The sequence below is a fragment of the Lampris incognitus genome, chromosome 15 (assembly GCF_029633865.1).
Source record: "Lampris incognitus isolate fLamInc1 chromosome 15, fLamInc1.hap2, whole genome shotgun sequence".
Lineage (NCBI taxonomy): Eukaryota > Metazoa > Chordata > Actinopteri > Lampriformes > Lampridae > Lampris > Lampris incognitus.
The window spans coordinates 12,793,623-12,821,122 of record NC_079225.1 but is presented as its reverse complement, the minus strand read 5'-3'; the positions used below and the strand labels follow the sequence as shown (position 1 = coordinate 12,821,122).

The 27,500-nt window shown below is 47.9% G+C and overlaps 1 protein-coding gene across 1 annotated transcript in view; it reads left to right on the top strand.

The window, feature by feature from the left end:
- The window catches only part of lama2 (laminin, alpha 2), a 334,247-nt gene that overhangs the window by 294,522 nt on the left and 12,225 nt on the right, over positions 1-27,500 (top strand). The window contains exons 52-66 of the mRNA XM_056294135.1: positions 1,829-1,962; positions 6,150-6,309; positions 6,491-6,615; positions 6,998-7,160; positions 9,114-9,258; positions 9,403-9,541; positions 10,431-10,442; positions 12,478-12,598; positions 14,006-14,161; positions 14,719-14,772; positions 20,440-20,591; positions 20,821-20,997; positions 23,447-23,630; positions 26,121-26,201; positions 26,390-26,460. Coding sequence (XP_056150110.1) covers positions 1,829-1,962; positions 6,150-6,309; positions 6,491-6,615; positions 6,998-7,160; positions 9,114-9,258; positions 9,403-9,541; positions 10,431-10,442; positions 12,478-12,598; positions 14,006-14,161; positions 14,719-14,772; positions 20,440-20,591; positions 20,821-20,997; positions 23,447-23,630; positions 26,121-26,201; positions 26,390-26,460 — 1,874 coding nt within the window. The remainder of the gene's footprint in view (positions 1-1,828; positions 1,963-6,149; positions 6,310-6,490; positions 6,616-6,997; positions 7,161-9,113; positions 9,259-9,402; positions 9,542-10,430; positions 10,443-12,477; positions 12,599-14,005; positions 14,162-14,718; positions 14,773-20,439; positions 20,592-20,820; positions 20,998-23,446; positions 23,631-26,120; positions 26,202-26,389; positions 26,461-27,500) is intronic.

The following is a 27,500-nucleotide window of genomic DNA, read 5'->3' as shown; positions in this document are numbered from 1 at the left end:
CTCTGATATTTTCAAATAGAGCTTAATACCAAATGAATTATAATGCTGTGTGTGCGTGCGTGTGTGTGTGTGTGTGTGTGTGTGTGTGTGTGTGTGTGTGTGTGTACCCCAGAGTAAAGCTTGAATCAGGCCTGAAATTTTGAACTTGATCCAGTCGTAGTCCGACAACATTCTGTCCGAATCCGATTGGACCGGACCACCAGCATCAAATTTTGAACCTGAGCCGGATTACGGTCTAACATCCTCTTAACAAGGGCATTGACCAGTATAGGATTTCAGCCAAGAACTGGAGTCATTCTGCTATTTTAAACCTTCTTTGTTTGTAAAACACCCTTAAAATGCCTTGGAACGTAGGCCGTCCATCCATCCGTTATCCAAACCGCTTATCCTGCTCTCAGGGTCGCGGGGGGATGCTGGAGCCTATCCCAGCAGTCACTGGGCGGCAGGCGGGGAGACACCCTGGACAGGCTGCCAGACCATTACAGGGCCGACACACACATTCACCCCTAGGGACAATTTAGTATGGCCGATTCACCTGACCTACAGGTCTTCGGACTGTGGGGGGAAACTGGAGCCCCCGGAGGAAACCCACACAGACACGGGGAGAACATACACACTCCACACAGAGGACGACCCCCAAGGTTGGACTACCCCGGGGCTCGAACCCAGGACCTTCTTGCTGTGAGGCGACCCCGCTAACCACCGCGCCACCGTGCCGCCCCAAACACAGACTATACAAAATAAAATTAACAAAATTACAGTCAACGAAAACTTTGTGAACTGTCAGTCATGCTAACAGATACAGAGGAGGACGGACGCAGACCGTTTTCAAGTCTGATTACACTCCCGCTCTCAAATGAACACAAGTCTTACAACATACGCCTCGAAAACAAGCTGTAATTAGTAGTCCCGCCTTGGGCTTGGAGCAGGCCATGTGAATTTAAATGAACAGGACAGGCCAACAGAAAATATTGTGACCGTGCAACAAGTGTGTAGAGGAGACGCTGCCTCGTTTCATCTGGCGCAGCCTGAATGTAATCCGAGCCCGGCGTTTCTCTCCAATCCAGAAGAAGCAGCGTCTCAGACTGACCGGTGAATCCATCTCTCATTGGTCAATCATCACATCCGATGTGATGGTGAAGTTTATGACAGACGTGGCTGAGATAGGTGTTACAAACACACAAATATAACTGGGAACCTGACGTGAACCCAAAAAGTATTTGAGAAATATAGGCCAAACCCTCTACCCTATACAGACCCCATGATGGCCTGGCGGCCTGTCCAGGGTGTCTCCCCCGCCTGCCGCCCAATGACTGCTGGGATAAGCGCCAGCATCCTCGCGACCCTGAGAGCAGGATAAGCGATTTGGATAATGGATGGGTGCCAAATCTATTGGGTTTTGGCAGAAGTATCAAGCTCTACCTCAGAGACAACGTCCAGATAATAGAATATGCCCAAATACATGGGAGGCATGTGGTAGTCTGCAGCTGTCCCCGGATCAGCGAAGGGGGTGGAGGAGCGAGCGGGACGGCTCGGGAAGAGTGGGGTAATTGGCCCAATACAATTGTGGAGAAAAAGGAGGGGGAAAAAAACTTCACTGTTTGTCCCTTTGAATGACACATCCTTTAATTTCCGTCTCCAGTAATGTTTTTACCATTGCCAGTCTTGTACCCAATTTTCCTGTCTCCTATATCCCTCTCTTCACACCTCTGTCACTCTCTCCTGTTTTCCTCCCCATTCTCACTCCCTTTCTTGGTCTCCGCCTCCCTTTTTCCCTTTCATTTTCTATAACGTTACTCTGTCTTGCCTCCCCCCCCCTCTCTCTCAGGTTGATTTCCTAGCCTTAGAGATGCGGAAAGGGAAGGTGAATTTCCTCTGGGATGTGGGTTCGGGTGTAGGGAGAGTCGAATACCCCCACCTTACCATTCACGATGGGAATTGGCACAGGATTGAAGCTTCTCGGTAAGAGACGTCTACACCAACACATGCATGCATGCACACGCACGGAGGCTTTTCTGTGTCACGCACAAGCCGGACTGTGACATTTGTACAGAGGCGTGCATTAAGCCCACGTTGAAGACCGACACAGTACGTTCTCTCGTATTGACAAGCACATAGACGGACCGGTGGCATCTTATAATTCACGTTTAAAAGCCGTCATCAGACTTTTTTCAAGTTGGATTGGAGCCCGCAGATATTTGTGGAAAATTCTTCCATTCTTCAGAATGTTATATAAACCTGATATGCAAAGAATCAGCCTAGCGAGGGACATTTTATTTAATTTGGCTTATAACATCATTATCGTTGCATGCTCATATAATGCAAGACAGTGCACCTAGCAAGCCAGCTGATGGGCTAAATGAACGTTTTTACAGCCTGCAATACTTTCTATAAGTTTAGAGGTGTTGTGAAATGATGAGCTCCTCATCATTTCACTTTCCATTTGGCTAGCTTTTGTCCTCCGTGATCGGTTCAAAGTCATTTTTCTAGGTTGTGGCGTTGCTCCCTCCGTATCAAAGTGAAGTCTCAACAGCACATCCTTGAAGGATGGTCACATATTAAAACACATGGTGGAGGAGCCTTCTGTCTAAGGACAGATGCTATGTGGTCAAAGCTCAGCGTTTTCGCTTTTTACCGCTTTTCACCGAGAAACACCCAGATTTTTTAAAAGGAGCATTAAACTGATTTTCACCCGGATTTTATGTTTCCACGGGTCCAAAAAGTTGTTCCTGTTTGTGTGAGGTTATGTAACAGTGTCCTCTTGTGGCGAAATTCAGCATGCTGGATGGCTTTTGAAAAATAAAAACCGGAAACGCTGAGCCTTGTATGTGGTGTAGAAATGGGGGAAGGTTCCTTCAAGTGTACCCCACAGTAAACTGGGACGATGATATCCGGGAGAGGTTTAAATCTATTCACTGGACGTCAGTTTGAAGATGCTTCACCATTCATCTGGACACGGGGTGGAGAAACCTCTCTATGCCCGCGGTGGTGCCACACCTTTGTTTGAAAGAGGACTTGAGTGGGGACAGTTCTGAACATGACCTCACTCACCCGAGCTACCTCCCCTTTGCCTGAATTGGACCAGAGAGTGGACCCAGAAATTTCTGGAGTCCACCAGTTTCCTCCCTGTCCTCTCATATTCCCACACCGGTTACGGTCTTTCCGCACTGAAATGCACAGCAGTATTTCGAGTAGGGCTGCACGATTATGGCCAAAATGATAATCAACATTATGTTGATCAATATTGAGACCACGATTATTTATCAGTTATTCATCGATTTTAGGGACAAAATATATTTTCTTTCAAAATAATTCTCCCGTGTGGTCTTGTGGGAAAAATGACGGTGATTTTAAAATGAATAGTCATTCATTTTAAAATCACCATCGATGTAATGAATTGTCAGGCTCAGGTACGGCTCCGTTGTTCTGTTTGACCATAGGTCAGTGGTAGTCGCAAAGTACTCAACAGCTGTGGCATCCCTGTCTATTTCCCCTCAACGTTTTGCATAAAGCGCAGGTAATGCCACTTTGGAAAGATAATTGTGTAAGGCAGTGTTTCTCAACCGGGGGTCCGCGGACCCCTAGTGGTCCGTGGTGTAATTGCAAGGGGTCCGTGAAAATAAAATATCTTTAAAAAAAAGATCCTATGACATTTATAGAAATAGGATTATTTTACTCAAATGTGACTGAGACCTTTATCTACCTAAACTATAAAGGGTAACAGGACTTTTTTCTCTAATTACATCTGTTTCACAAGTGTAATTTATTGTATTTTAATAAGAGATCTCGCTCCCGTTTGCATTGTTAAAAGTTACTGCATAAAAATTCTGTTGTTGCATATATCTGAAAGTTACTGAATACATATTCTGTTTTGTTAACTATATCTAAGTTACAACTGAAAGCTCTTATTTTTGCCCCAAAGAGTGAATAAATGCTATAATGCAATTTAAAATGCGGTTTCTACTGTTTCTATCAAATTGCAACCCCCCTCCCCCAAGATCAGGTGGAGGGGTCCAAAAATACGCAGGGGGGTCCAGGACCCCAAAAAGGTTGAGAACCACTGGTGTAAGGGATCACACATCTATTGTCCGGTGTGTTGACCATTTTCCTGAGGCCTCCATCGCTCACAGTGTTTATTGGACACGTGTCTTTGGCCAAATGGAACACGATCACATGGGTTATGTCTGTCTTTGGGAGCTGGATGGATACGGTGACGCACTGTACGGGCTTGCTGTTATGGATGTCTGAGTCGACTCTGGACAAGGGCGGGGATTCGGTGAGCTAACTTTAGCAACGTTATTCTTCTTGGGCCTTCGTGCATTCATTGTACTGCAGTCTGTGGTGTTTTTTCAGACGGTTGAAAAGATTAGTTGGGTTGCTTTGTGGCGCACACAAGATTCTATGGCACTCTTTGCATGTGACTTGTTCTTGGTTGACATCACTTGCCCAAAATCCAAACTATTTCCAAAGAGTTTTGCCCTGCGGACTGCAGCCGCAGCAACCAGAAAATTTCTGCACAGGCTGCCGCTGCGGGGTTGGTGGCGCTTAAAGGGAACAGCTGTGATTGGTCAGGCAGTTAGTTTACAAAGCGCCTGATTTGATATGCAGCGGAGCACGCATTTTAAACATCAATATCGCAGTCGACCATGTTCATTTAATTGTGGGAAGCCAAAATCGCGATTGCAATTAACATTCAATTAATTGTGCGGCCCTAACTTCGAGTGTAAATCAAGAAGGCAAGCCATGTGTGTAACCTTACACCATAGCCCCTTATGCTCAATGTTCTATTAAAATGTTGTCCGCTCTGTTGAGAGGAAGTGAGTGTGTACACTTATTTTGCCCGCCATGCTGTCCATAAAGGGCTACACATCAGCTGATGAGCAGCCACAGTAGTCGTCACCATTTTCTCTTGTCATTGTCGCTGTCCATCTGTCATTGACTGTAGTTGTGTTACTTCTTCCCTTGGCGCTGTTGTGATTTTTTTTTTAAGTTGTGCATGTATTGTGTTACGGTTTTAAAAATGTTACTCTGATCACAGTGAAGAAAGCAGCACTATTTGGAAGAGACAGAGATTTGGTGGTGCGGGGGTATTTTCTGGTGACAGGTTCTGTTTTTTTCATCAAGTCAAGTCAATTTGATTTGTATAGCCCAATATCACAAATTACAAATTTGCCTCAGTGGGCTTAACAGCAACACAACATCCTGGCCTTAGACCCTCTCGTCGGATAAGGAACAACTCCCTAAAAAAAAAACCTTTAACAGGGAGAAAAAATAGGAAGAAACCTCAGGGAGAGCAACGGAGGAGGGATCTCTCTCCCAAGACGCACAACATGCAATGGATGTTGTGTTTACACAATTTACACAATACAACATTGAAAGAGGATAACAGAATTATAATAGAATTATAAGCTATATGAAGAATATGATGCGCAGGATGCCAAGCAGTGTCCGGACGGCATCGTGATTGCTGTTTTTCATTCAAGTGCCGATAGGGTCTGTGTCTTGCGTAGTGTACCTCTGAAGCAACAGTACCTGCCCCACATTACAGCAGTAACCAACATGGCTGTGCGCTGGCCTGCCTCAGGATGTCGCCTCATTCACACCCTGAAGAAACCAGGGATCTCGCTTGGGAAATCAGGACTTCGCAGTGTCGTCAGCTGTTGCTACATCATTACGCTGATATAATGAAATCCGGAGACCCCCCATTCTTCCCTGTGAATGCCGGGTTTGTGCTGAGTACATATGCCGAAGACACATTCGCACAAGGCAGAGGTCCCAGCTCGTCCATGCATTTTTTTGCCACAGAGATTTCCCAAAGGGGCAAATTCAATTTGCTCCACCGCATTCTGTCCATCTTAAAATTTACTCGCGGAGCCCAAAATGACATACTGCTTTTATTACAAGAATAAATAACACAGGCAACTTTAATTTCACCTCAGAGCACAGAGGTCCTGCCACCCCTGTAGCTTTCAGGACAGGCTTTCCACCATAAATTCTCAGTAGAGGTTGTATAAAGGCTGGCGGTGAGTGCTTCTGCAAGTTCATTTATTCTTTCTTGGCTCTCTTTCTCTCCTTGTTGCTCTCTCACTTTCTCCATCTGTGTCTCATTTCGTCACTTACTCAGCCACCCCGTCTTTTTGTCTCTCCAGTAATGGATTGAATGGTACCATATCAGTCTACCCACTGGAAGGTCCTATGGCTGGGATGATGCCGGCCCCTGCCAGTGCCAACTCCCCCTCTGCCTTCACCATCCTGGACGTGGACCAGAACGCCTACCTGTTTGTTGGAGGAATACTGGGCACGGTCAAGGTTTGTGTGTTGTGTGTCTGTCAAGTTGCACTAAACCTCTGAGAGCAATGAATTTAGACTACACGGCTGTATTTACTTTTGTAATTTTTGTTTATCGTTACGGCGGTAACACGGCTCGCTGACAGATGACAGGCGGCTCTTTGTGTATCGTTCTTTTTTTTTCTTTGGGTCTCTGATATAGAAGGCAGATGCGGTGAAGACCACCACATTCACAGGCTGTATGGGGGAGACCTATCTGGATAACAAACCAATTGGATTGTGGAACTACAGAGAGAGACATGGAGACTGCAAGGGATGCGTAGAGAGGTACACACACACACACAGTCATGCACGCCAACATACACCTGCAAACATATTCACACCATGACCAAGCGGGCCTGAATACGTCGCTCTACTGTATCTGGAACCAGATTTATTCTTTTATGACAGCAGTCATTTCGCAAGAGTAGACGTTACCTTTTCTCATGTTGGGGATGTCTCAACTTGAGATGAAAACACAAGAAGAAGAGTGAGTGGGTAGGTGTAAATGTCCTCACACCAACCCAGAAGTTAATGACGCCAACCTTGAATTTCTCCTTTTCTCTCAGCCTTCCGATCCGTAAGCAACAGCCGAACTGGTGACTTGGACACGATGTTGATCTAAGTACCGTCGGGTGCTAAATTTGTCCGTCTCGTCTTTCTCCGTCAGTCCCCAGCGTTCAGACAGCGAGGGAACGGTGCAGTTGGACGGAGAGGGCTACTCCGCAGTGGGTCGGCCCACAAGGTGGAACCCCAACATCTCCACCATTACCTTCAAGTTCCGCAGCTTCTCCTCTGACGCCCTGCTCATGTACCTGGCCACCGATGACCTGGTAAGCCCACATGGATCACGAGGACGCACAGTCACAAGCAGAGAATGATAGAGAGGCACATATACAACAGGTGCTTCGGTGAGCTACACAGTATTCGGTCACGGCCTTTAAGAAGGTTCTTGGACATACTGCGAGGAGCAACGGCTGTAGCCTTGGCTTTGCTAGAAGGGCGTAGAACCGGCTAGGTCTTCGCCTGACATCAGACAGAATTGTCAAGCCGTTTCACTCCCCTTTCCATCTTCGGCCTGACATTGCCCCCGCTCTAACAGCTTTCCGTGGGGGAGGGGGCTTCAATTTTCCCTAACCAGTCACTAGAGACCAACGTATCCGCCTTGCCGGGGTGGAGCGGAGCGGAGTAAAAACACATTAGGATGCCGGGCGATATGGAGAAGACATGCCGTCTGTGTAAAATACATTTAAGAATATTACTCAGGAGCCCAGACATGAAAGAGGGGCCATTAAGTGAATGTTTCCGAGATGTCGGGGTAAATCTCCCAGATCAAAGGGCGCCCGGGTAGTGTAGCGGTCTATTCCATTGCCTACCAACACGGGGGTCGGCGGTTCGAATCCCTGTGTTACCTCCGGCTTGGTCAGGCGTCTCTACAGACACGATTGGCCGTGTCTGTGGGTGGGAAGTCGGATGTGGGTATTTGTCCTGGTCGCTGCACCGGCACCTCCTCTGGTTGGTCGGGGTGACCCCCGAATCGGCAGAGAGGGGGTGGAGCAGCGACCGGGACGGCTCAAAAAAACAAAACCAAACAAAAACAAAAAAAGAGCAGGGTAATTGGCCAGATACAGTTGGGGAGAAAACGGAAAAAAAAAATCACCCAGATCGACAACAGCGTTAGTCCCACCCGTGGCGCTGATTGGCTGATTGTTAGCCCCCCACCCCCACCCGCAGCGCTCATTGGATAATTGCTTTTTCAACCCAGAAACTGCTGTTTCATGTCATGATGCCAGACCACCAGAATCAGTCAACTCAGTGGAGTGGGCGGATTGCAAGGATGGACCCAGGCAACCTAGGTCTGTCAAAGGGGAACAACCACAGTTTTCAACACTATATATAGTATATAAATAGTGTTGATATATTATATTATATTTTTTATAGGGATAACACTGCATTAGCAGCAGTAATAGCTAGCAATCTACTGTGTGTCTCCGAAATGGCACCAAAATGTCCAGAAAAGCCGGTGACATTACTGGCAGACATATCATTATGTGAAAATTACAACCCTTACTTCCTGGTTTGCCGCTTCCTTCAGTGGGTTACATTGAAATGTAATCCCCCCCCCTTTTTTTTTCCCTCCCCAATTGTCACTTGTACCCTTCCGATTACCCCACTCTTCTGAGCCATCCGGGTCTCTGCTCCACCTCCTCTGCCGATCCGGGGAGGGCTGCAGACTACCACATGCCTCCTCCGATACATGTGGAGTCACCAGCCGCTTCTTTTCACCTGACAGTGAGGAGTTTCGCCAGGGGAACGTAGCGCATGGGAGGATCACGCTATCCCCCCCCCAGTTCCCCCTCCCCCCCAAACAGGTGCCCCAACTGATCAGAGGAGGCGTTAGTGCAGCGATCAGGACACATACCCACATCCGGCTTCCCACCTGCACACACGGCCAATTGTGTCTGTAGGGACGCCCGACCAAGCCGGAGGTAACATGGGGATTCGAACCGGAAATCCCTGTGTTGGTAGGCGACGGGATAGACCGCCACACCACCTGGATACCCCATTGAAATTATAAATTGGCATCACTGGTGGGCACCTCAGCAGCATTTCAGAGACTCCTTAGTATTATGGCTTCTCATGTACCCCCTTACAACACCCACCCACACACACACACGAGAGGGGGGGGGGGGTAATGTTGAAACTCATAACTGATGATAAAAATATGCATCAAACTATCTCTCTTTCTCTCTCTTTATCCTCTTTCTCGCTCTTCCTCCCTGCAGAAGGACTTCATGTCTCTGGAGCTGTCAGAAGGAAAGGTGAAGATGACTTTTGATCTCGGTTCAGGAGTTGGCACTGCCACGTCTGCCAGCCGCCACAATGACGGGCGCTGGAAGTCTCTAACCATGACCCGCAACAAGAAGCAAGGTACGCAGGACGGCCACGGTCACGGCATCGATAGAGGCCTGTTGTTAGTTTAATCTCTCAGACATGCACACGTGCAGCAATACACAGTCAGTTACATACGCCAGCTCCATCCGTCTTCCTGTATATATTTATCCACCTCCGCAGCCACGGTGAACATCGTGGACATTGACAGCAGTGCTGAGGAGAAGATGGTGGCAACGTCTCTGGGCTCTGCCACTGGTCTGAACCTAAAGGAAAACCAGAAGATCTACTTCGGAGGACTCCCTATCATTGGAAACTACAGGTACACACATACGTACGTAACAAACCCAGACCGTGGGTGACAGAGACAGACAGGGACACACAGACACAGCGTCGCATGAGCATACACTGTGAAGACTGGTGGTATTTTAACTGTGTGCGTTAGATCTGTTATCAAATATGTGTGTGTGTGTATTTTGTTTTGCATTCCATTACATGCAAGCTACCTCTCAGTACAGTATGTCAGTCATTTAAAACACTTGATATTCTGTCAGTAGTCTGTCTTTCTAACGCCAATTAACTGATCGTATTTGCCTGTCAGTGATGTCTGTCAGCCTGTTGAGGTTTAAAATGTGCTGGTTTGATCCTGGGCGGCATGGTGGCGCAGTGGTTAGCACGGCCGCCTCACAGCAACAAGGTTCCTGGGTTCGAGCCCCGGGGTAGTCCAACTTTGGGGGTCGTCCTCTGTGTGGAGTTTACATGTCCTCCCCGTGTCTGCGTGGGTTTCCTCCGGGGGCTCCGGTTTCCTCCCACAGTCCAAAGACATGTAGGTCAGGTGACTCGGCTGTACTAAATTGTCCCTAGGTGTGAATGTGTCGGCCCAGTGATGGACTGGCGGCCTGTCCAGGGTGTCTCCCCGCCTGCCGCCCAGTGACTGCTGGGATAGGCTCCAGCATCCTCTCAACCCCAGTTGGGATAAGTGGCTTGGATAATGGAAGGATGGATGGTTTGATCCTCATGAAACATGGGCCAAACATGCTCTATAAGGAAGACCATCGAAAAACTCACTGACTCGCTGTAACAAATAAAAACCAGCAGTTTATAATAATAATAATAATAATGATAATAATAATGTCGTATCAGTGAGTGTGTGTGTGTGTTTGTCTTGATGTGGCAGCAAGCTAATGCTGTGTTTTTACTTTTGTCTACAGCATGAAAGCCAGGTAAACACCGTTACTGTAAATGTGATGGATTATTCTGTTTTCCATTTTAATGTCACTCTGCCTGAAATCATCCTCTGCATGAGGCCACGCTGATGCCGGACTTTAGTTCACTTTATACGAGTAGATGTGTGTATTTTTTGTGATTTTGACAGGTGTGTGTGTGTGTGTGTGGGGGGGGGGTGGAGTGTCTTGATAGTATGACAACATGTAATGGTGGTTGTTTGAGAGAGAATGAGAGTACTGTGTGTCTGTATATCTGTGTGTGCATTAGTGGTTGCACTGTGTGTGTGTGTGTGTGTGTGTGTGTGTGTGTGTGTGTGTGTGTGTGTGTGTGTGTGTGTGTGTGTGTGTGTGTGTGTGTGTGTGTCTCTTTGTCTTGCTGTCAGCTCTGTATCCTGGCTGGCCCAGGCAGCCTAAGGCTCGTGCACATCGCAGCTTGAAATCACTCTTCATCCCCATTAGTCTGAATTTGATGTTTGGCCATGCAACCCAGGATACAGCATCCCAGCTGCATTTTTGTGGCATCTTTAGAGTGAGATATAATTGGGGGAGGGTTTGTAAAGTTTGAAAAGTTGTGACATTAAAAAAAAAACTCGTCTTTCAAAGGTGGGTGAGGGATTTTTCCGACAGACTTTCTCGTTTTTGTAATTCCAATTGGGAAACAACATTTCCAGTCATACTTTCGGGATGCACCATAATGAAACCTCTTGGCCGATAACAGTAGTGACCTATAAAATCTTTCAACCAGTCTGAAACTGAAACATTTTTTCTCGTTTATTTATATATATTACTGTATTTCCAAATGTATTCCATCATACAAGTTAGGTACGTTCTTCTTTGGATTTATGATTTTAAATACAAATTCAATGACAAAACATGAAGAAGGGGGAGGAAAAAAAACCTTGTTAGCGTCACTGAACAGTCAGTTCCTTTCAGAAGACATTATTCGGCGTGCGGGTGGCATGGCGGTCTATTCCGTTGCCTACCAACACGGGGGTCTCAGGTTCGAATCCCTGTGTTACCTCTGGCTTGGTCGGGTGTCCCTACAGACATAATTGGCCGTGTCTGTGGGTGGGAAGTCCAATGTGGGTATGTGTCCTGGCCGCTGCACTAGCGCCTCCTCTGGTCAGTCAGGACGCCTGTTTGGGGAGGAGGGGGAACTGGGGGGAATAGCGTGATCTTCCCACGCGCTACGTCCCCCTGGTGAAACTCCTCACTGTCAGGTGAAAAGAACCAGCTGGCGACTCCACGTGTATGGGAGGAGACATGTGGTAGTCTGCAGCCCTCCCCGGATCAGCAGAGTGGGTGGAGCAGCGACCAGGAAGGCTTGGAAGAGTGGGGTAATTGGCCGGATACAATGGGGGGGGGGATATTATTCCCCAACATTTTCAGAGACTCAGGCCATTGATGGCGGGTGTTCCCGGGTGGTAAATTAACGTTTGTAGCGGAGAACCTCCTGGTGATGCGCCCTCTCTTGATATTTCTGTGGAACAGCTTTCGCAAATAGTTTTCCTCTTGGTGTCCTCAATAGGAACTGTGAGATTACTTCCACACTGCCTAGAATCACACTGAAGTAATCTAAACCGAATGCATGAAGAGCGGAGGAGATCAACAAAAAACACAATCACTCTGAACTCAGTAATAAATAACACTCGGTAAGTGTTTCTGCCTCAGTCGATGGCAGAAAGTGATTATTTTGGCCAATACCAAAACATAGACGTGTATCCCTGGTAAAGGGTTGGTGCCAGTCATCCAAGGTGATCCTTTACCTGTGTGTGTGGGGGGTATGGCTGCATTATTCTATATCTGTGGCAGTATGGACAAACATCAGATCCCGATTGATCCCAGCCAGACACCGCTATGCTTCAGCTCTAGCTAGCTGGATACACCCTGCACCAGCTTCAATCCTATATTGACTCTTTTTTTACAATTGTTCACTGTTACAAATGGTGGATGTGAAGGGGATGCAGATTTTTATTTTGTGTTCACTGTGGCTAAACGATGAGTCTGAATAGCGTTCACACTCCTTTCGTAGGTCTGAGGTTACGCTGAAGCGTTACGCGGGCTGTCTTCGAGACATTGAAATCTCCAGAACCCCGTATAACCTCCTCAGTAGTTCAGATTACACTGGGCTCACCAAAGGCTGTAATGTGGAGGTAAGAATATCTGCGAGGTAATTCATTTCACTGACGTCATACAGGTTGTTGTACTACTTAATGCACGTGTGTGTGTCTTTGTGTGCGTGTGAGAAAGAGAGAAGAGTGATTGTTTGAATATGTGGGTGGAAAATGCCTACATAGTATGGATAGGACTTTAACAGGATTTTGAAGTGTCTGGAACCATCAGCCTGTTCCTCTAGTTTGTTTCCAATCCTAAACATTAGTCTCTCTTACTAGTTTCTCTTCTCTCACCACATGCATCTTTTTTCTTTTTTTAGTCCTTCAGCAGATGACACGGGCTTTACCTAGGGCGTGAAAGAGAAAGACGGGGGTTGCTCATCTGAAGACCTTACGTCAACACTGTCATTATTTGCAGTTTCAACTTCTTTTTTATACTTACACAATTATTTAGCAATCTGTCTCCCCTTGTACCACACAACTGAGATAACTATAATATAGACACATTATACACACATTATAATTGAATTGTATTCATTTACATGAATTTGTGAGCCTATACGACCGACATGATAAATCAAAGCATGTTTGAAAGTAGGTAAAGGTCCAGGGTTGAGCAAGTGTGGAGTGAAGTCAGGTCTATTCAGCAATTCTTGATTCTCCCTTTTAACCTATGTCTGTTTTGTCATTAACCTGTTATGTCTGGTTTTGTCATTAACCTGTTATGTCTGGTTTTGTCATTAACCTGTTATGTGTGTTTTTCATTAACCTGTTGTGTCTGTTTTTACATTAACCCGTTGTGTCTGTTTTTGTCATTAACCTGTTATGTCTGTTTTTTACATTAATCTGTTCTGTCAGTTTTTTACATTAACCTGTTATGTCTGATTTTGTCATTAACCTGTTATGTCTGTTTTTACATTAACATTTTATGTCTGTTTTTTTACATTAACCTGTTATGTCTGATTTTGTCATTAACCTGTTATGTCTGTTTTTGTCATTAACCTTTTATGTCTGTTTTTTTACATTAACCTGTTATGTCTGATTTTGTCATTAACCTGTTATGTCTGTTTTTGTCATTAACCTGTTATGTCTGTTTGTGCGTGCGTGTGTGTGTTTGTGCGTGCGTGCATGTGTGTGTGTGTGAGTGAGACTGCAGGTCCTTATGAAATAAAGGAAGCCTTTGCTGATTATGTCTGTGTGTGTGTGTGTGTGTGTGTGTGTGTGAAGTTTTCTGTTATTGTGTAGGTAAAACCTTGGTTAAGGTCTGTCTCAGCCTGATGAAATCAAGTCTGACCACGTACTACTTTTCACATTTTACCGTTGCTATATTTCCATTTCACGGCAACAATAAGACAAGGAGACATTTTTAAAACACTGAAAAAGGTTTTGGCAGTAACACAGTAACAAATGAGTACACTTGTGTGATGTCTTTTGCCTCTTTGATAGAACCTCCACACCGTCAGCTTCTCAAAGCCTGGTTATTTAGAGTTAGCCGGCTTGTCGTTAGCCATCGGCACAGAGATCAGCCTGTCGTTCAGCACCCTGGAGGACACAGGGACCATCTTACTAGCGGTCGGCAGCGCCTCGGCACTGAGCCAGCAGGTGAGCTTTAACCTGAAACTTCATCTTTGTTCACCATGCTGACTGGTACCGAACTACCATTTTCATGTTATTTCACGTTTTTATTATCATTTCTGGACTGTGTCTAGAAAATCGCATGCAGATTTGTTTTGTGAGTTGTGCAGAGATTTCTAGACACGTCGAAACCTCAGTTTTCCACTTTGCCTGTGATTTCTCAGATGTTCTTGTAATACACAATAACAAATCCAGCTAAGAAAGGTTTCAAGGGGGAAACAAATGATCCGGCCAAATAATTGGGCAAGGAAAATGAAAAAAAAAAGAGGAAGTAGTTTCCTATGTCTGTGAATGTTCTCATTCGTCCAGGTCATGGTTATCCAAAGGAATTGAAGCAAGTGCAACTGGACTTGGTATATATACTTGGTATATATACCATATATACCAAGTCCAGTTGCACTTGCTTCAATTCCTTTGGATAAGCATTAAGTAGTTTCCTACTTTGGTTGTTGCATTGTTGTTGTTTCATATTGTTGTTTTATGATGTTTATTGTTGGATTTCCTTCGATCTCTTTGCACCCCAGGCCCAGAGCACTAATCGGTTTAGCCCCAAGAGAAGACGCAGACAGTCAGGAGAAGTGGGTTAAACTCTCACTCACGCACACACACACACACACACACACACACACACACACACACACACACCTTAAATGAATGAAGTTTCCATAAGTGCATAATGAGATTTGAATTTATTGGCAACCAGGTTGATTGGATTGTCTTTAGGCCAACACACACACACACACACACACACACACACACACACACTAGAGTCTATGCTTTCTCTGCAGGATCTAGCTATCTATCTATCTATTGATCCATCCGTCCGTCTGTCCATCTATCTATCTCTCCGTCTATCTGTCTGTCTGTCTGTCTGTCTATCCATCTGTCTGTCTGCCTGCCTGCCTGTCTGTCTGTCTGTCTAACTTATCAGTCTATCTCCTCTGCCAAATCCATCTATCTGGCTGTCTGTCTTTCCATCTTGGTCGGTGTTTGTCTGTGTACCTATCTGTTTAGCCCTAGCTTGTATTCAGAAGAGCAGCTTGCTATCTTAGCTGTGCACACAAAAACACAAACATGGACACACACACACACACACACACACACACAAATGCACGCACACGCACACGCACGCACGAGGATGCACACACCCTCTCCCTAAGTGAATGAAGTTTCCATAAGTGCATATTAATGAGATTTGTGTTTGTTGAACTAGGGTGACTGGATTGTCTTTAAGCCAAAACACACACACACAACACCTGTGGGCATGAACACACATACACACACACACACACACACACAGACACACACACAGGGTGGCTGATAAAGAAAAGATTACTGTGCACACAGAGATCATGTGTGTGTGTGTGTCATTAGATCTGGGTCTGTCAATATAAGCTGAGTGACTTGCTCACATGAATACATGATTGTTATTGTTTGTGGCTGTGTGTTTTAAATCATCTAGCTGTGTGTGTGTGTGCGTGTGTGTGTGTGTGTGTGTGTGTGTGTGTGTGTGTGTGTGTGTGTGTGTGTGTGTGTGTTTGAGCACGAGAGAGAGAGAGTTTGCATAATAGAGAGAGGACAGAGGGTTACTTCTAGCCTATCCATCATCACTGATTGTAGGGCGCATGAATCTATTTATACTAACTATGCTGGCAGGCAGGGTGTGTGTGTCTGTGTGTGTCTGTGTGCCTTTGTGAGTGCCTTTGTGTAGAGAGACAGGTTAAACGAGGTTAAAAACACCATCAACTCAACTTGGCCCTGACCAATGGATATGCTAGAGAGGGATGGAGAGATAGAGAGAGAGAGATGGAGGGAGAGAGAGATGGGAGGCAGATGGGGGGGGGGTACAGAGAAGATTGTGATAGAAGGGAAGACAACCGGGAGACGGAGTCAGATAAGTGTGGCATTTAGGTATAAGTGGTGGGAGGGGGGTAGAAAAGAGAGAATGAGGGGAAGAGGGGTGTGTTAGAAGAGGGAAGGGAAGGGTGTTGAAAAGAGACTGAAAAAGGTAAAGGTAGAGAGCCAGAGGAGATGAGAGAGAAGGACAAAAAGAGAGTAGAGACAATGATTGAAAGACGGGGAGAACGAGAGGAACGTGGGGAAGAAAGAGGAGAAGGAAGAGAGGGGGGGAAAAGGCATGAAGAATAGAAGATGTGATAGATAGTGAAGGAGAAATGGAGGAGAAACGTAGAGGATTCAAGGATCAAAAGAGCTAAGATGGAAAGGAGTGAGGCAGAGCTAAAAGGAGGAGAGAGGGATGAGCATCAACAGACTGATGGAGTGAGTGAAGGGACGAGAGGGTTTAGTCAGGAGGAGAGAGGGACGACAGACTGGGAGAGGGAGGAGGGTGACTTGTTTGAGTTGGAGAGGCTGAGGTATCAAACATTACGGTACCATGAACAACAGAGCAGCATGGCGTCGAAAATGGGCTGGAGAATTTCCCGACGACGAGAGGTTTCAGCGTAGCGAAGGCCTCGGACATCACCTCGCTCCCGCCATGGCAACAGCGGCTCCCTCTGGTCCATGTTTAAAGACCGCGACACACACACGGGGGCAACATCCATCCATCCATCATCCAAACCACTTATCCTGCTCTCGGGGTCGCGAGATGCTGGTGCCTGTCCCAGCAGTCATTGGGCGGCAGGCGGGGAGACGCCCAGGACAGGCCGCCAGGCCATCACAGGGCCGACACATTCACACCCAGGGACAATGTAGTACGGCCGAGTCACCTGACCTACATGTCTTTGGACTGTGGGAGGAAACCGGAGCACCCGGAGGAAACCCACGCAGACACGGGGAGAACATGCAAACTCCACACAGAGGACGACCCCCCCAAGGTCGGACCACCCCGGGGCTCGAACCCAGGACCTTCTTGGTGTGAGGCGACCATGCTAAGCACTTCACCGCTGTGCCCGGAGGCAACATGCTGCAACAAAACAGATAGGTTACGGGGCCAACAATTCTGGCCTTTAATGAGAATTTGGTTCATTACAGCCCGCTAAAATCCCACAGGCTCGTCCCAGCCTGTGCTGAGAAGACCTGGAACACTACATCATACCAGCACAGCAGAGAACCCACAGGACCCTGGTTACAACTGGGGTATGTGACGCTTTTGGCCTTTGCACAGTGAGAGCCTTTTACATCAGTGTGTGTCCTACTAGGTAGGTGAAGGGTACAGCCAACTCTACATCACTTCCTGCGTACCACTTTACAGTTCAGGAATCGGAAATGTCGTTTCCCCCATCCCACGGCGGTGCGACACAAAGACAGAAACACATCCAAACTACAAGAACACACATATCCAACATATCCACAACAGCAAAAAAAATTACTGTCCAAGAGAGCGAACGCCGGCCAGGATGACTGTCAGAACTGCCGGTCTGCATGGGCTAGCAGTTAGCTTAGCCTGCCCCGCTTCCACGTCCTGTCAGACCGCCCTCGGTGTTTCCTCCTCGGGCGCAGCTCCAGGCAGGCCAGGCTCCCCCAACCGATCCAATGCCAGCTATCTTAGCCAGACACCTTCAACACACCTCCCCGCATGCCACACGACAACACCAAAAATATGGTCAAGGCTAAGCGAGGCTGCCGGACCGCCCTCGGTGTTATCGGAACTGCCGGTCTGCATGGGCTAGCAGTTAGCTTAGCCTGCCCCGCTTCCACGTCCTGCCAGACTGGCTTCAGTGTTTCTACCTCGGGTGCAGCTCCGGGCAGGGCCGTGGTCCCTGGGCCCACAGGACGCAGCTGGCCAGGCCCTCCCAGCCAATCCAGCACCAGCTCTCCCAGCCACCAAACAAAGACACAAACTTAGACGTGGACAAACACACTGCATGGACGGTACTGGGTGAGGCCACGGCAAACGTGAATTCACGCCGCCGTCTTCCCACACCGGAAGCGGAAGAGTCTTGTCTAGGAAGAGTCTTGTCTTACAGTTGTCTTGTTTTATGATTTTACTCTCCTTTGGCAGCAGAAACAGCCCGACGCGCAAGAGTCAACCTTACTAACACAATGTCAAACTAGCAAAACTATACCATTTGATTTAAAACATTTTTTTTATTACATTTCAATTATTTCTTTAAAGAGAACCCGTTATGAAGCAGTGTTGACACATTAGTTAATAGCTAACAGATCATGTCGGTGTTTAAAATGAGCGCTTCGCCATGATCACCTTAATGAGTGGGTTTGCTGCCGAGGCCGGGGACACATAGGGAGCGTCATGGAAGCAAAACTTCAGTAATAACCATACATTTTTTAAATTGGACTTCAGAAAGGATTAGGGAGGTTGGAGGAGAAGGGTGTGTGTGTGTGTGTGTGGTGTGTGTGTGTGTGTGTGTGTGTGCGTGCGTGCCCATAGATACTCGCGTGTCAGTGCTTGCATACATATACCGAATTGTGCGCCATGCTATGTGTGTAGCTTTGTACTCGTGTCTCCGTTGTGTTTCCTTGCATATGTCCGTGTTCTTATATTTGTGTGGAAGTGTCGGTCTGTTGAAGTGTATTTGTCTTTCTGTGTGTGTGTGTGTGTGTGTGTGTGTGTGTGTGTGTGTGTGTGTGTGTGTGTGTGTGTGTGGCCACACGCGTGTCTGTGTGACAGAGCAGAGAAAGGCATGTTGTAGCTACATCTCAGTTCAATTTGTCCCCGACCTCAAATTGAAATTCCATTTTCAGGTGGTAAATTGTCTCCCACTTCGCCCTCTGGCACACAGTGAATTAAAATTCAAATTAGCCTGACCCTGCACCGCTGCTCTCCAGCACCCCCTCTCTCTCCCCTCCTCTGTGTCTCTCACCCCGGCTCGCTCCACCTCACTCTCTGCCCTCTCATCTCGCTCCCCTATTATCCTCTCTCCTCCTCTCATCTCTTGTTATCCTCTCCCCCCTCCTCCCCCACTCCCTAGTCCACTTCTCTCCCACCCCGTCCCCACTCCCCAGTACACTTCTTTCCTACCCCGTCCTCCGCCCCCTAGTCCACTTCTCTCCTACCCCGTCCCCACTCCCTAGTCCACTTCTCTCCTCTCTCCTCTCTCCTCCCCCACTCCCTAGTCCACTTCTCTCCTCCGTCCCCCCGACTCCCTAGTCCACTTCTCTCGTCCCTCATCCCCGACCCCCTAGTCCACTTCTCTCCTCCCTCCTCCCCCACTCCCTAGTCCACTTCTCTCCTACCCCGTCCCCACTCCCTAGTCCACTTCTCTCCTCTCTCCTCCCCCACTCCCTAGTCCACTTCTCTCCTCCCTCCCCCCCACTCCCTAGTCCACTTCTCTCCTACCCTGTCCCCACTCCCTAATCCACTTCTCTCCTCCCTTCCCCCCACTCCCTAGTCCACTTCTACCCCCCCACTCCCTAGTCCACTTATCTCCTACCCTGCCCCCACTCCCTAGTCCACTTCTCTCCTCCCTCATCCCCCACCCCCTAGTCCACTTCTCTCCTCCCTCCCCCCCACTCCCTAGTCGACTTCTCTCCTACCTCATCCCCCACTCCCTAGTCCACTTCTCTCCTCCCTCCTCCATCTCTCTCACACCGGCTCGCTCCACCTCACTCTCTGCCCTCTCATCTCGCTCTCCTATTATCCTCTCTCCTCCTCTCATCTCTTGTTATCCTCTCCTCCCTCCTCCCCCACTCCCTAGTCCACTTCTCTCCTACCCCGTCCCCCTACTTTCTCTTGGTGAGACCCCGCATCTTTCACACAAGTCCCTCCACTATCCTCTTATCTACCTCAACCCACAATTTATGTCTCCTCTCTTTAGTTCTCTTTCCCGGTAGCTGGTCTCCTCCCTCTTCCACCTCCTTTCCTTCCTTCTCCTTGTCAAATCATTCACGAGATGCCATTTTCATTTCACAGCTGTGCTTTGGTCATTTTGTTTCTGTACAGGTTCGATTTTTGTTGTTGAATTTCAGAGTTTTGTGGACGATCTGCATGATTTGTGTTCTCTTACGTCTGAGGGTCAGAAGTGGAGATCTGATCCATCTTTTATTTGTTTATCCGTTGCATTTCTGTCCAATCGTCCAACCGTTGAATGCCTTCTCTGGTACTCCAGACCCAATCTGTGGCAAATATAGTCGTTGAATGAACTTTTCTGAGGTTGTGGTGTGAACTCGAGATCTGAAAGTCCTTCTTTCCATCCACCTGTCAAATGTCCTCCTCTTATTTGTCTTTGTCAGCATGAGCTCCTATGGAGGTACTTGTTTGTATATATGCCATCATACTCGTCTGCCAATGCACTCATCACATAATCTGTCTCTGTCCCCTGCAGCCCTACCTGTCCGTCATGCTGAGTAAGGGCTCTCTGGAGGTCTTGGTGTTTACCGGCAGTCATAGTCCACGTCGTGTCCTCAGAAGACCTGACCAAGGCATACTGCATGATGGGAGAGAGCACTCTTTACGCATAGAGAGACTGGCGGGCAGGTTTGTTGGACTGTTTGTGCTTGCTCTTATCTGAACACATACACGGTGGGGGGGGGGCTGTGCACCGTAAATGGGCATGGAGGTCGTCTTTTGTGGGTTATAGCTCTACGTTCATAATGTCATTTTTTAGGGACTCGGTTTCTTCATAAGCTACATGTAAAGTGTGTCTTGCATTTTTGTTTCATGTGTGTGTGTGTGTGTGTGTGCGCGTGTGTGTTTGTGTTTCCAGAGCCTTCGCCGTGCAGGTAGACGAAGAGGCAAAGAGGGAGGCGGGGCTCCCCAATGATCAGCCAATGAGCTTACAGCGTCTGTTCCTCGGCGGTATTCCCTCTGAGGTCGAGCAGAGTTCCAACAGAGCCAACATTCCTTTCCAAGGATGCATATGGAACCTCATGGTCAACGCCGTGTACGTAATCCCTCCTCCCCCTCAGAGGTGTACATACAGGAGAAGCTCCTGCATGTGGAAAGCTAACTTAAGTAGGTGTTAGCTCAACTGTTGAAGCAGTGAGTTGAAATGGATTCCCCGAAGACCTCCATTTGCACCTGAATATCAGATACTGCACATTGGCACCACAGCATGGACATCTCCCTCTCTTCTTTTGTTTCCCGTTCAGATTGTCATTGCACGCATCAGTTAGACGGTGAGCACCACAAAAGCACCACAGTGAGGAAGATGAAGGACGGCATGGGGAGTTGGGTTCAGATTGGATAGGATGAGGAGGCACATTTAGGATCTAACAGGCGGTTATGCGATCCAATAGGCTGCTTTTTCATATTATTGTCGAAGAGACAACTCATTACACAAGATCACGGGTAGAAAGAACAGTTGACTTTACACAGCCTGCGCTGCAGGTAAGAAGCCGGCAGGGGTACGAGTTACAAGAGGAGGAAGGAGCGGGGGATTAAGATGAGAGAGCAGAGGATGTGTGAAAAAGGGCATTCCATGAGGGACTTAGTGGACTAAGCTCATTATAAAGTGTATTTTTTTCACATCTAGGTACTCAGTCACACTAGTTACTGCCTTACTACGTTGTGTTCATTTAACACTAGTGAGGCCACACGGTATAATAGTGTAAGGCTGTAGTGAGTGCAGACATCCGGACTACGATGCTAAATACTCTCTGAGCACAGAACAGGGTGCAGCAGCCCGACTCTTCATGTGTTGAAGTATTTGAATGTAAGAAAATGGATTTTTTTAAAGCATTGGTATTTCTATATTCAGTATCTGCTGTGTTGTAACAGTGGGCTCTAGTTGGCCCCGAGTGTACCTGTCCAATTACCCGACTCTTCCGAGCCATCCCGATCACTGCTCCAACCCCTCTACCGAACCGGGGAGGGCTGTGGACTACCACATGCCTCCTCCGATACATGTGGAGTTGCCAGCACAGTGAGGAGTTTCGCCAGGGGGACGTAGCGCGTGGGAGGATCACGCTATTCCCCCCAGTTCCCCCCTCCCCCCTGAGCAGGTGCTGCGACAAACCAGAGGAGATGCTACGGTAGCGACCAGGACACATACCCACATCCGGCTTCCCACCCGCAGGCACGCCCAGTTGTGTCTGTAGGGACACCCGACCAAGCCGGAGGTAACACGGGGATTCGAACCGGCGATCCCCATGTTGGTAGGCAACGGAATAGACCGCCACGCCCTCTAGTTGGCCTTTTTGACATCTCAGCAGTAAATAAAGAGTTAGAGCTGGTCTTTCAAAGCTCAAGTATTTGGCAGTGAGCTGAACTTGGGGTAGGGTTACCGTTGTCATCTCGGTGTCAGTTCACGTTATAAAGATTGGATCTAAAAAGGTGTTTGTAACCCGTACTCCCTGTGTGTTCATACGCCATTGAAACACCGTGCCATGTGTCTCCTCTGTCCACAAAACTCTCACTATACGTCTTGGATGTCTCGTACATTGTTTCTATACATATTGTGATTTTATGGCATTCAGGCTATGTTGAATTGTGAGCACGCTAGGGGCCAAATCATCCCCAGACCTGAGCTTGAAAGTCTGATAATGACTGGCTCCTCTTCAGCCATTTGCAAAGCTGGCGCGTCTGTTCTGCAGTTCTGCATACACTGCATTTCAACTAAGGCCACTAGATGGCAATGTTTAGTCTTGTGACTCAATTGAAAATACTGCACCAACCGTAGAAACTGAACGAGAGTTGAACGGACATAGAACCGTGGTAATTTGAGAAGTTCAAAAGAAAATGGCGATTGTTGTTAGCTGTTATGGTGCCAACACACGTCAGTGGGCCGTTCATACTACTCCACTGCTCGTTTGGTCAGTACTGCAAAACTGCAAAACCTCACTTCAAACAGACAAAAAAAGTCCGTGACGTGCCGCCAGTCGGTTTGTATGGAAGTTAGCCCGCTACGACGGTCACGGTTCTTTGCAGTGGCAGCGGTTCGTGTAAAAATGGCCGCTGCTCTGACCATCCTGCCATGTTGATTTGACTGGGAATGTTCGTTCTTCTCACTCAGTTTCTGTGCTACCACCATTTAAATGCTACTTATACACTGAAGCGACTTTTTTCCTCATAGCAATGCAATTTTTTTTTCTGAGTGCGAATTGTGTCTGAGAAATACGGTAACTTAACGCTTGCAGGATCAGTGATGAAGAAGAAGATGATGATGATAAATCCAGTGTCTGTCTCAGCAGCAGCAGCAGCAGTAATTGAGCTGTCTAATGTCATAAACATAGTCCTAGCTCCATACCGTCTTCTCTCTTCTTTTTATGTGTGTTTGTACAGCGCTGTCTTGTCGCCCTCTCCCTTCCCCATCGCGCCACCAGAGACCACATCTGGACTCTCCTGGCTGACACTGTATATTTAACTGCCTGTCTGCCTGTCTGTGCCCCCAGGCTGTCAGATTTCTCCCAGCCCGTATCCTTTGAGAACGCCGACATCGGTCAATGCCCCAACCTGGCCCCCCCTCCGCCTCCCCCCATCCTGCCACTGGAGCCTGAGAAGGAGGAGGAGGAGGAATCTAAACCCGAGCCCCCGCTAACCCCGGCCCCTGTCTCACCACCTCTAGGGGTTCCTACAGTAAGTAGCATGTATTAACATCCGCCAATAAACACACACTTCACACACACACACGTGCGCATGCACACACACACAGAGTTGAATTTACCACTGACGAACAAACACCGCTAGACACACACACACGTATCGCTTACAAGGATCCCTCAGTAGATGATAAAACAAAACAATAAAGGAACCACACGAATAAATGACTTATTCTTAAGACACAGGACGGTGATTCCTACCTGAACCACACCTGTGAGGTAAACAGACACACGCAAAAGTACTAAAAACATTTTATTCTCTTTCTCACTCGCTCTCATACACACACACACACACACACACACACACACACACAGTGTTCGTGTGTGATGAAGTGCAGCCATGGCCTCACTGTGTTAGCTTAGCGCTTCATCACACAGTAGTTCTACAGCCCATTAACTCTGCTTTATAGTCCCTCTCGCCTTGAGCCACTACGCTACGCCTCTGACAGGCTATCATAGAGTCCTGAACCAGAGAGCTAGCTGTGCATGCTAGTTTATGTTTTACTGTGTGTGCGCTTAGCAGCCGAAGCGCTCCTGGGTTAGCGTTTAGGCACTCCACAAAAAAAGCTTGACAGGCGGTTAGTCCTTCACATTATCCCTTCAGCCCTAGAGGTGGGCGAGCGGTGGCCCTGCAGCAGCCACTGGTTAGCGGTTAGGTGTTAAAATACACCTGTTTATCATGAGGCACAGCGCCACAGCGCTACACCACCTTTGCTATAGGTCTCTGCTGAAGGGTATTAGCAATGTGTTGATCCCTCAGACTAGCAGATGGCAGGTGTATTAGCCATACAGTACTCCCTAGTGCTAGGCCAGTGGGCGATGTTCGAGGCTACATGAGCTGTTTTGTCAGTTACGGTACCTAACCTGTATGCCACGCCGTAGAACTGGCGTTCATCATGGATAATGGATGTGCAGCGCTGCTGTGATCTGTTTTACTGTAAGAGAGATGGGGTACCCTCCAGAATAAGATACACCTTCATACAGCCGGGGTACAGGGGGGGTTGCAACCGGAAGATGGGGGTAGCAACAGGGGGTCGCCCATTTAGCAGCCGTGTTGCATAGCTGTACTTTTCCACCTCTGTGACTATGAACGCTTAATGAATCCTGCGCGGCATTGAACCACTAAACCTGTTGTGCGGTTATTAAACGTTTTATAGAGCTGTTGTCACATAATTCAGTGACGGTTAAAACTGACTTTGATTTGGGGTCATAAAATTCCAACCGGCCAGGGACGCTGCCGTTTTTTTATTACATCAGATCTGCCACACAAAATGCAAATGAGGGTGGCATGAAGTAGCAGTGTTTGGAGTTGTTGTGCGCTATGGAAAGCAAGCTGCGGCGTTTCGCATACCAGGAATAAACCTTGTTTTCAGAAGCTCGGTAATGTCACGCTGCCTGGCTGACCTTTGTGTGCCGCCGCCGCCGCCGCCTGTCCTGTCGGAGTTTACTGGACTTGCCTTTGCCTCCAAACAGCAGCAGCCGAGTTTGTGGTAGTGGACATGACCGCCTGTCGTCTTTATTGCTCCAGTAAAGAAAAAAAAACCCATCGCAACATGAATCCAACCTGACAGAAAACAGCCGTCTTACTTTTGCTTGTTTTTCCTTTTTCACAACCCTTGACTCTGATTGGTCAAAACCGTTTAGCAGTGTTGAGCCCTCACTGGACGTCTAAGGGAAGTTGTTTTAGTGTACGGTTTTGCATGTTGTGTTGTAAATTAACGTTCCCTCATATCCCTCAGTCACAACATGCAATATATGGGAACGTAGTAAAACATGCTAACAGTTCTGATACTGACAATATGGAGAGGGCGTCCGCATGGCGTGGCGGTCTATTCCGTTGCCTACCAACACGGGGATCGCCGGCTCAAATCCCCGTGTTACCTCCGACTTGGTCCGGCGTTCCTACAGACACAATTGGCCGTGTCTGTGGGTAGGAAGCCAGATGCAGGTGTGTGTCCTGGTCGCTGCACTAGCACCTCCTCTGGTCGGTGGGGGCGCCTGTTCAGTGGGGAGGGGGAACTGGGGGGAATAGCATGCTCCTCCCACATGCTACGTCCCCCTGGCGAAACTCCTCACTGTCAGGTGAAAAGAAGCAGCTGGTGACTCCACATGTATCGGAGGAGATATGTGGTAGTCTGCAGCCCTCCCCAGATCGGCAGAGGGGGTGGAGCAGCGACCGGGACGGCTCGGAAGAGTGGGGTGATTGGACGGATACAACTGGGGAGAAAAAGGGGGGGGGGAATCAAAAAGAAAAAAATATTGTACACTAGGATTGTCTCTCACTTTGTTAACCTCATTGACCTCATGACATCACTGTCTGTCCAGTACTGGAGGGGCTGTGTTGTGTGTGTTGTGTGTGTGTGTGTGTGTGTGTGTGTGTGTGTGTGTGTGTGAGACATATTGTCCTCACTAATGGCTGTGTAGCCGTCACTAACCCTGCACCCTTCCCCTGAATGGTGGCCTGTAGGAAGCTGCTCCCCCTGCCATCCCCACTCTGCCCACTGCTGTAGCCCCTCCCACCACTACCCTGGAGTCTGGCATAGACACGGTATACACACACACACACACACACACACACACACACACACACACACACACACACACACACACACCAGTATATCATACAGATACTGTCTCATAAGTTAGCGTGTCATTGATTAGTGACTCCGGAGTCACTTGTGTGTCCTGTGTGACACTGCTGACTCACATAAAAACAGACTCACAATTTGATGTTAGACTGTTAACAACTCACGTGCAGAGCAGAGTCACTCCTTCAGGCCTGACAGGTTCTTCTGGTGTGACCGCAGGTAATGTCTCTAACTACACTACAGTCCAGTCCAGTACAGTACAGTACAGTAGTGTACTGTCACAACCTGGTCTTTAATCATTGTTATTATTACATCATGTTAACCCAGTCTGGTTACTCTAAACAAACTGTACAACTGTAAGAATACTTATCTGGCAGAGCTCAGACACGTCTGTGTCATTTGGATAGCAAAGTCTTACCAAATTGGGCGTCCGGGTGGCGTAGCGGTCTATTCCGTTGCCTACCACACGGTGATCGCCGGTTCGAATCCCCGTGTTACCTCCGACTTGGTCGGGCATCCCTACAGACACAGCCGGCCGTGTCTGTGGGAGGGAAGCCGGATGTGGGTGTGTGTCCCGGTTGCTGCACTAGCGCCTCCTCTGGTCGGTTGGGGTGCCTGTTCAGGGGGGATGGGGAACTGGGGGGAATAGCGTGCTCCTCGCATGCGCTACATCCCCCTGGTGAAACTCCTCACTGTCAGGTGAAAAGAAGCGGCTGGTGACTCCACACGTATCAGAGGAGGCATGTGGTAGTCTGCAGCCCTCCCCAGATCGGCAGAGGGGGCGGAGCAGCGACCGGGACGGCTCGGAAGGGTGGGGTAATTGTCCGGATACAATTGGGGAGAAAAAAAGGGGGGAATCCAAAAAAACAAAATAAAACTGAAATGTCTTCAGTGTTACGACTATCAATAGTTACTTTCAATACAAAAACCGGTAACACTTTCTATGAAGCTTGCATCTATAACGCCCTATAAGTGTCTATAACGCCCTATAAGCCTCCATAATGCCCTATAAGCGTCCATAACGCCCTATAAGTGTCTATAACGCCCTATAAGCGTCCATAACACCCTATAAGCGTCCATAACACCCTATAAGTGTCTATAACGCCCTATAAGTGTCTATAACGCCCTATAAGCGTCCATAACACCCTATAAGTGTCTATAACGCCCTATAAGTGTAGCTATAAGTCATTGTGAGATTCATTATAGCCATGTATGCACCCTCACAACACCTCATAACCACCTTTATGATACACTGTGTG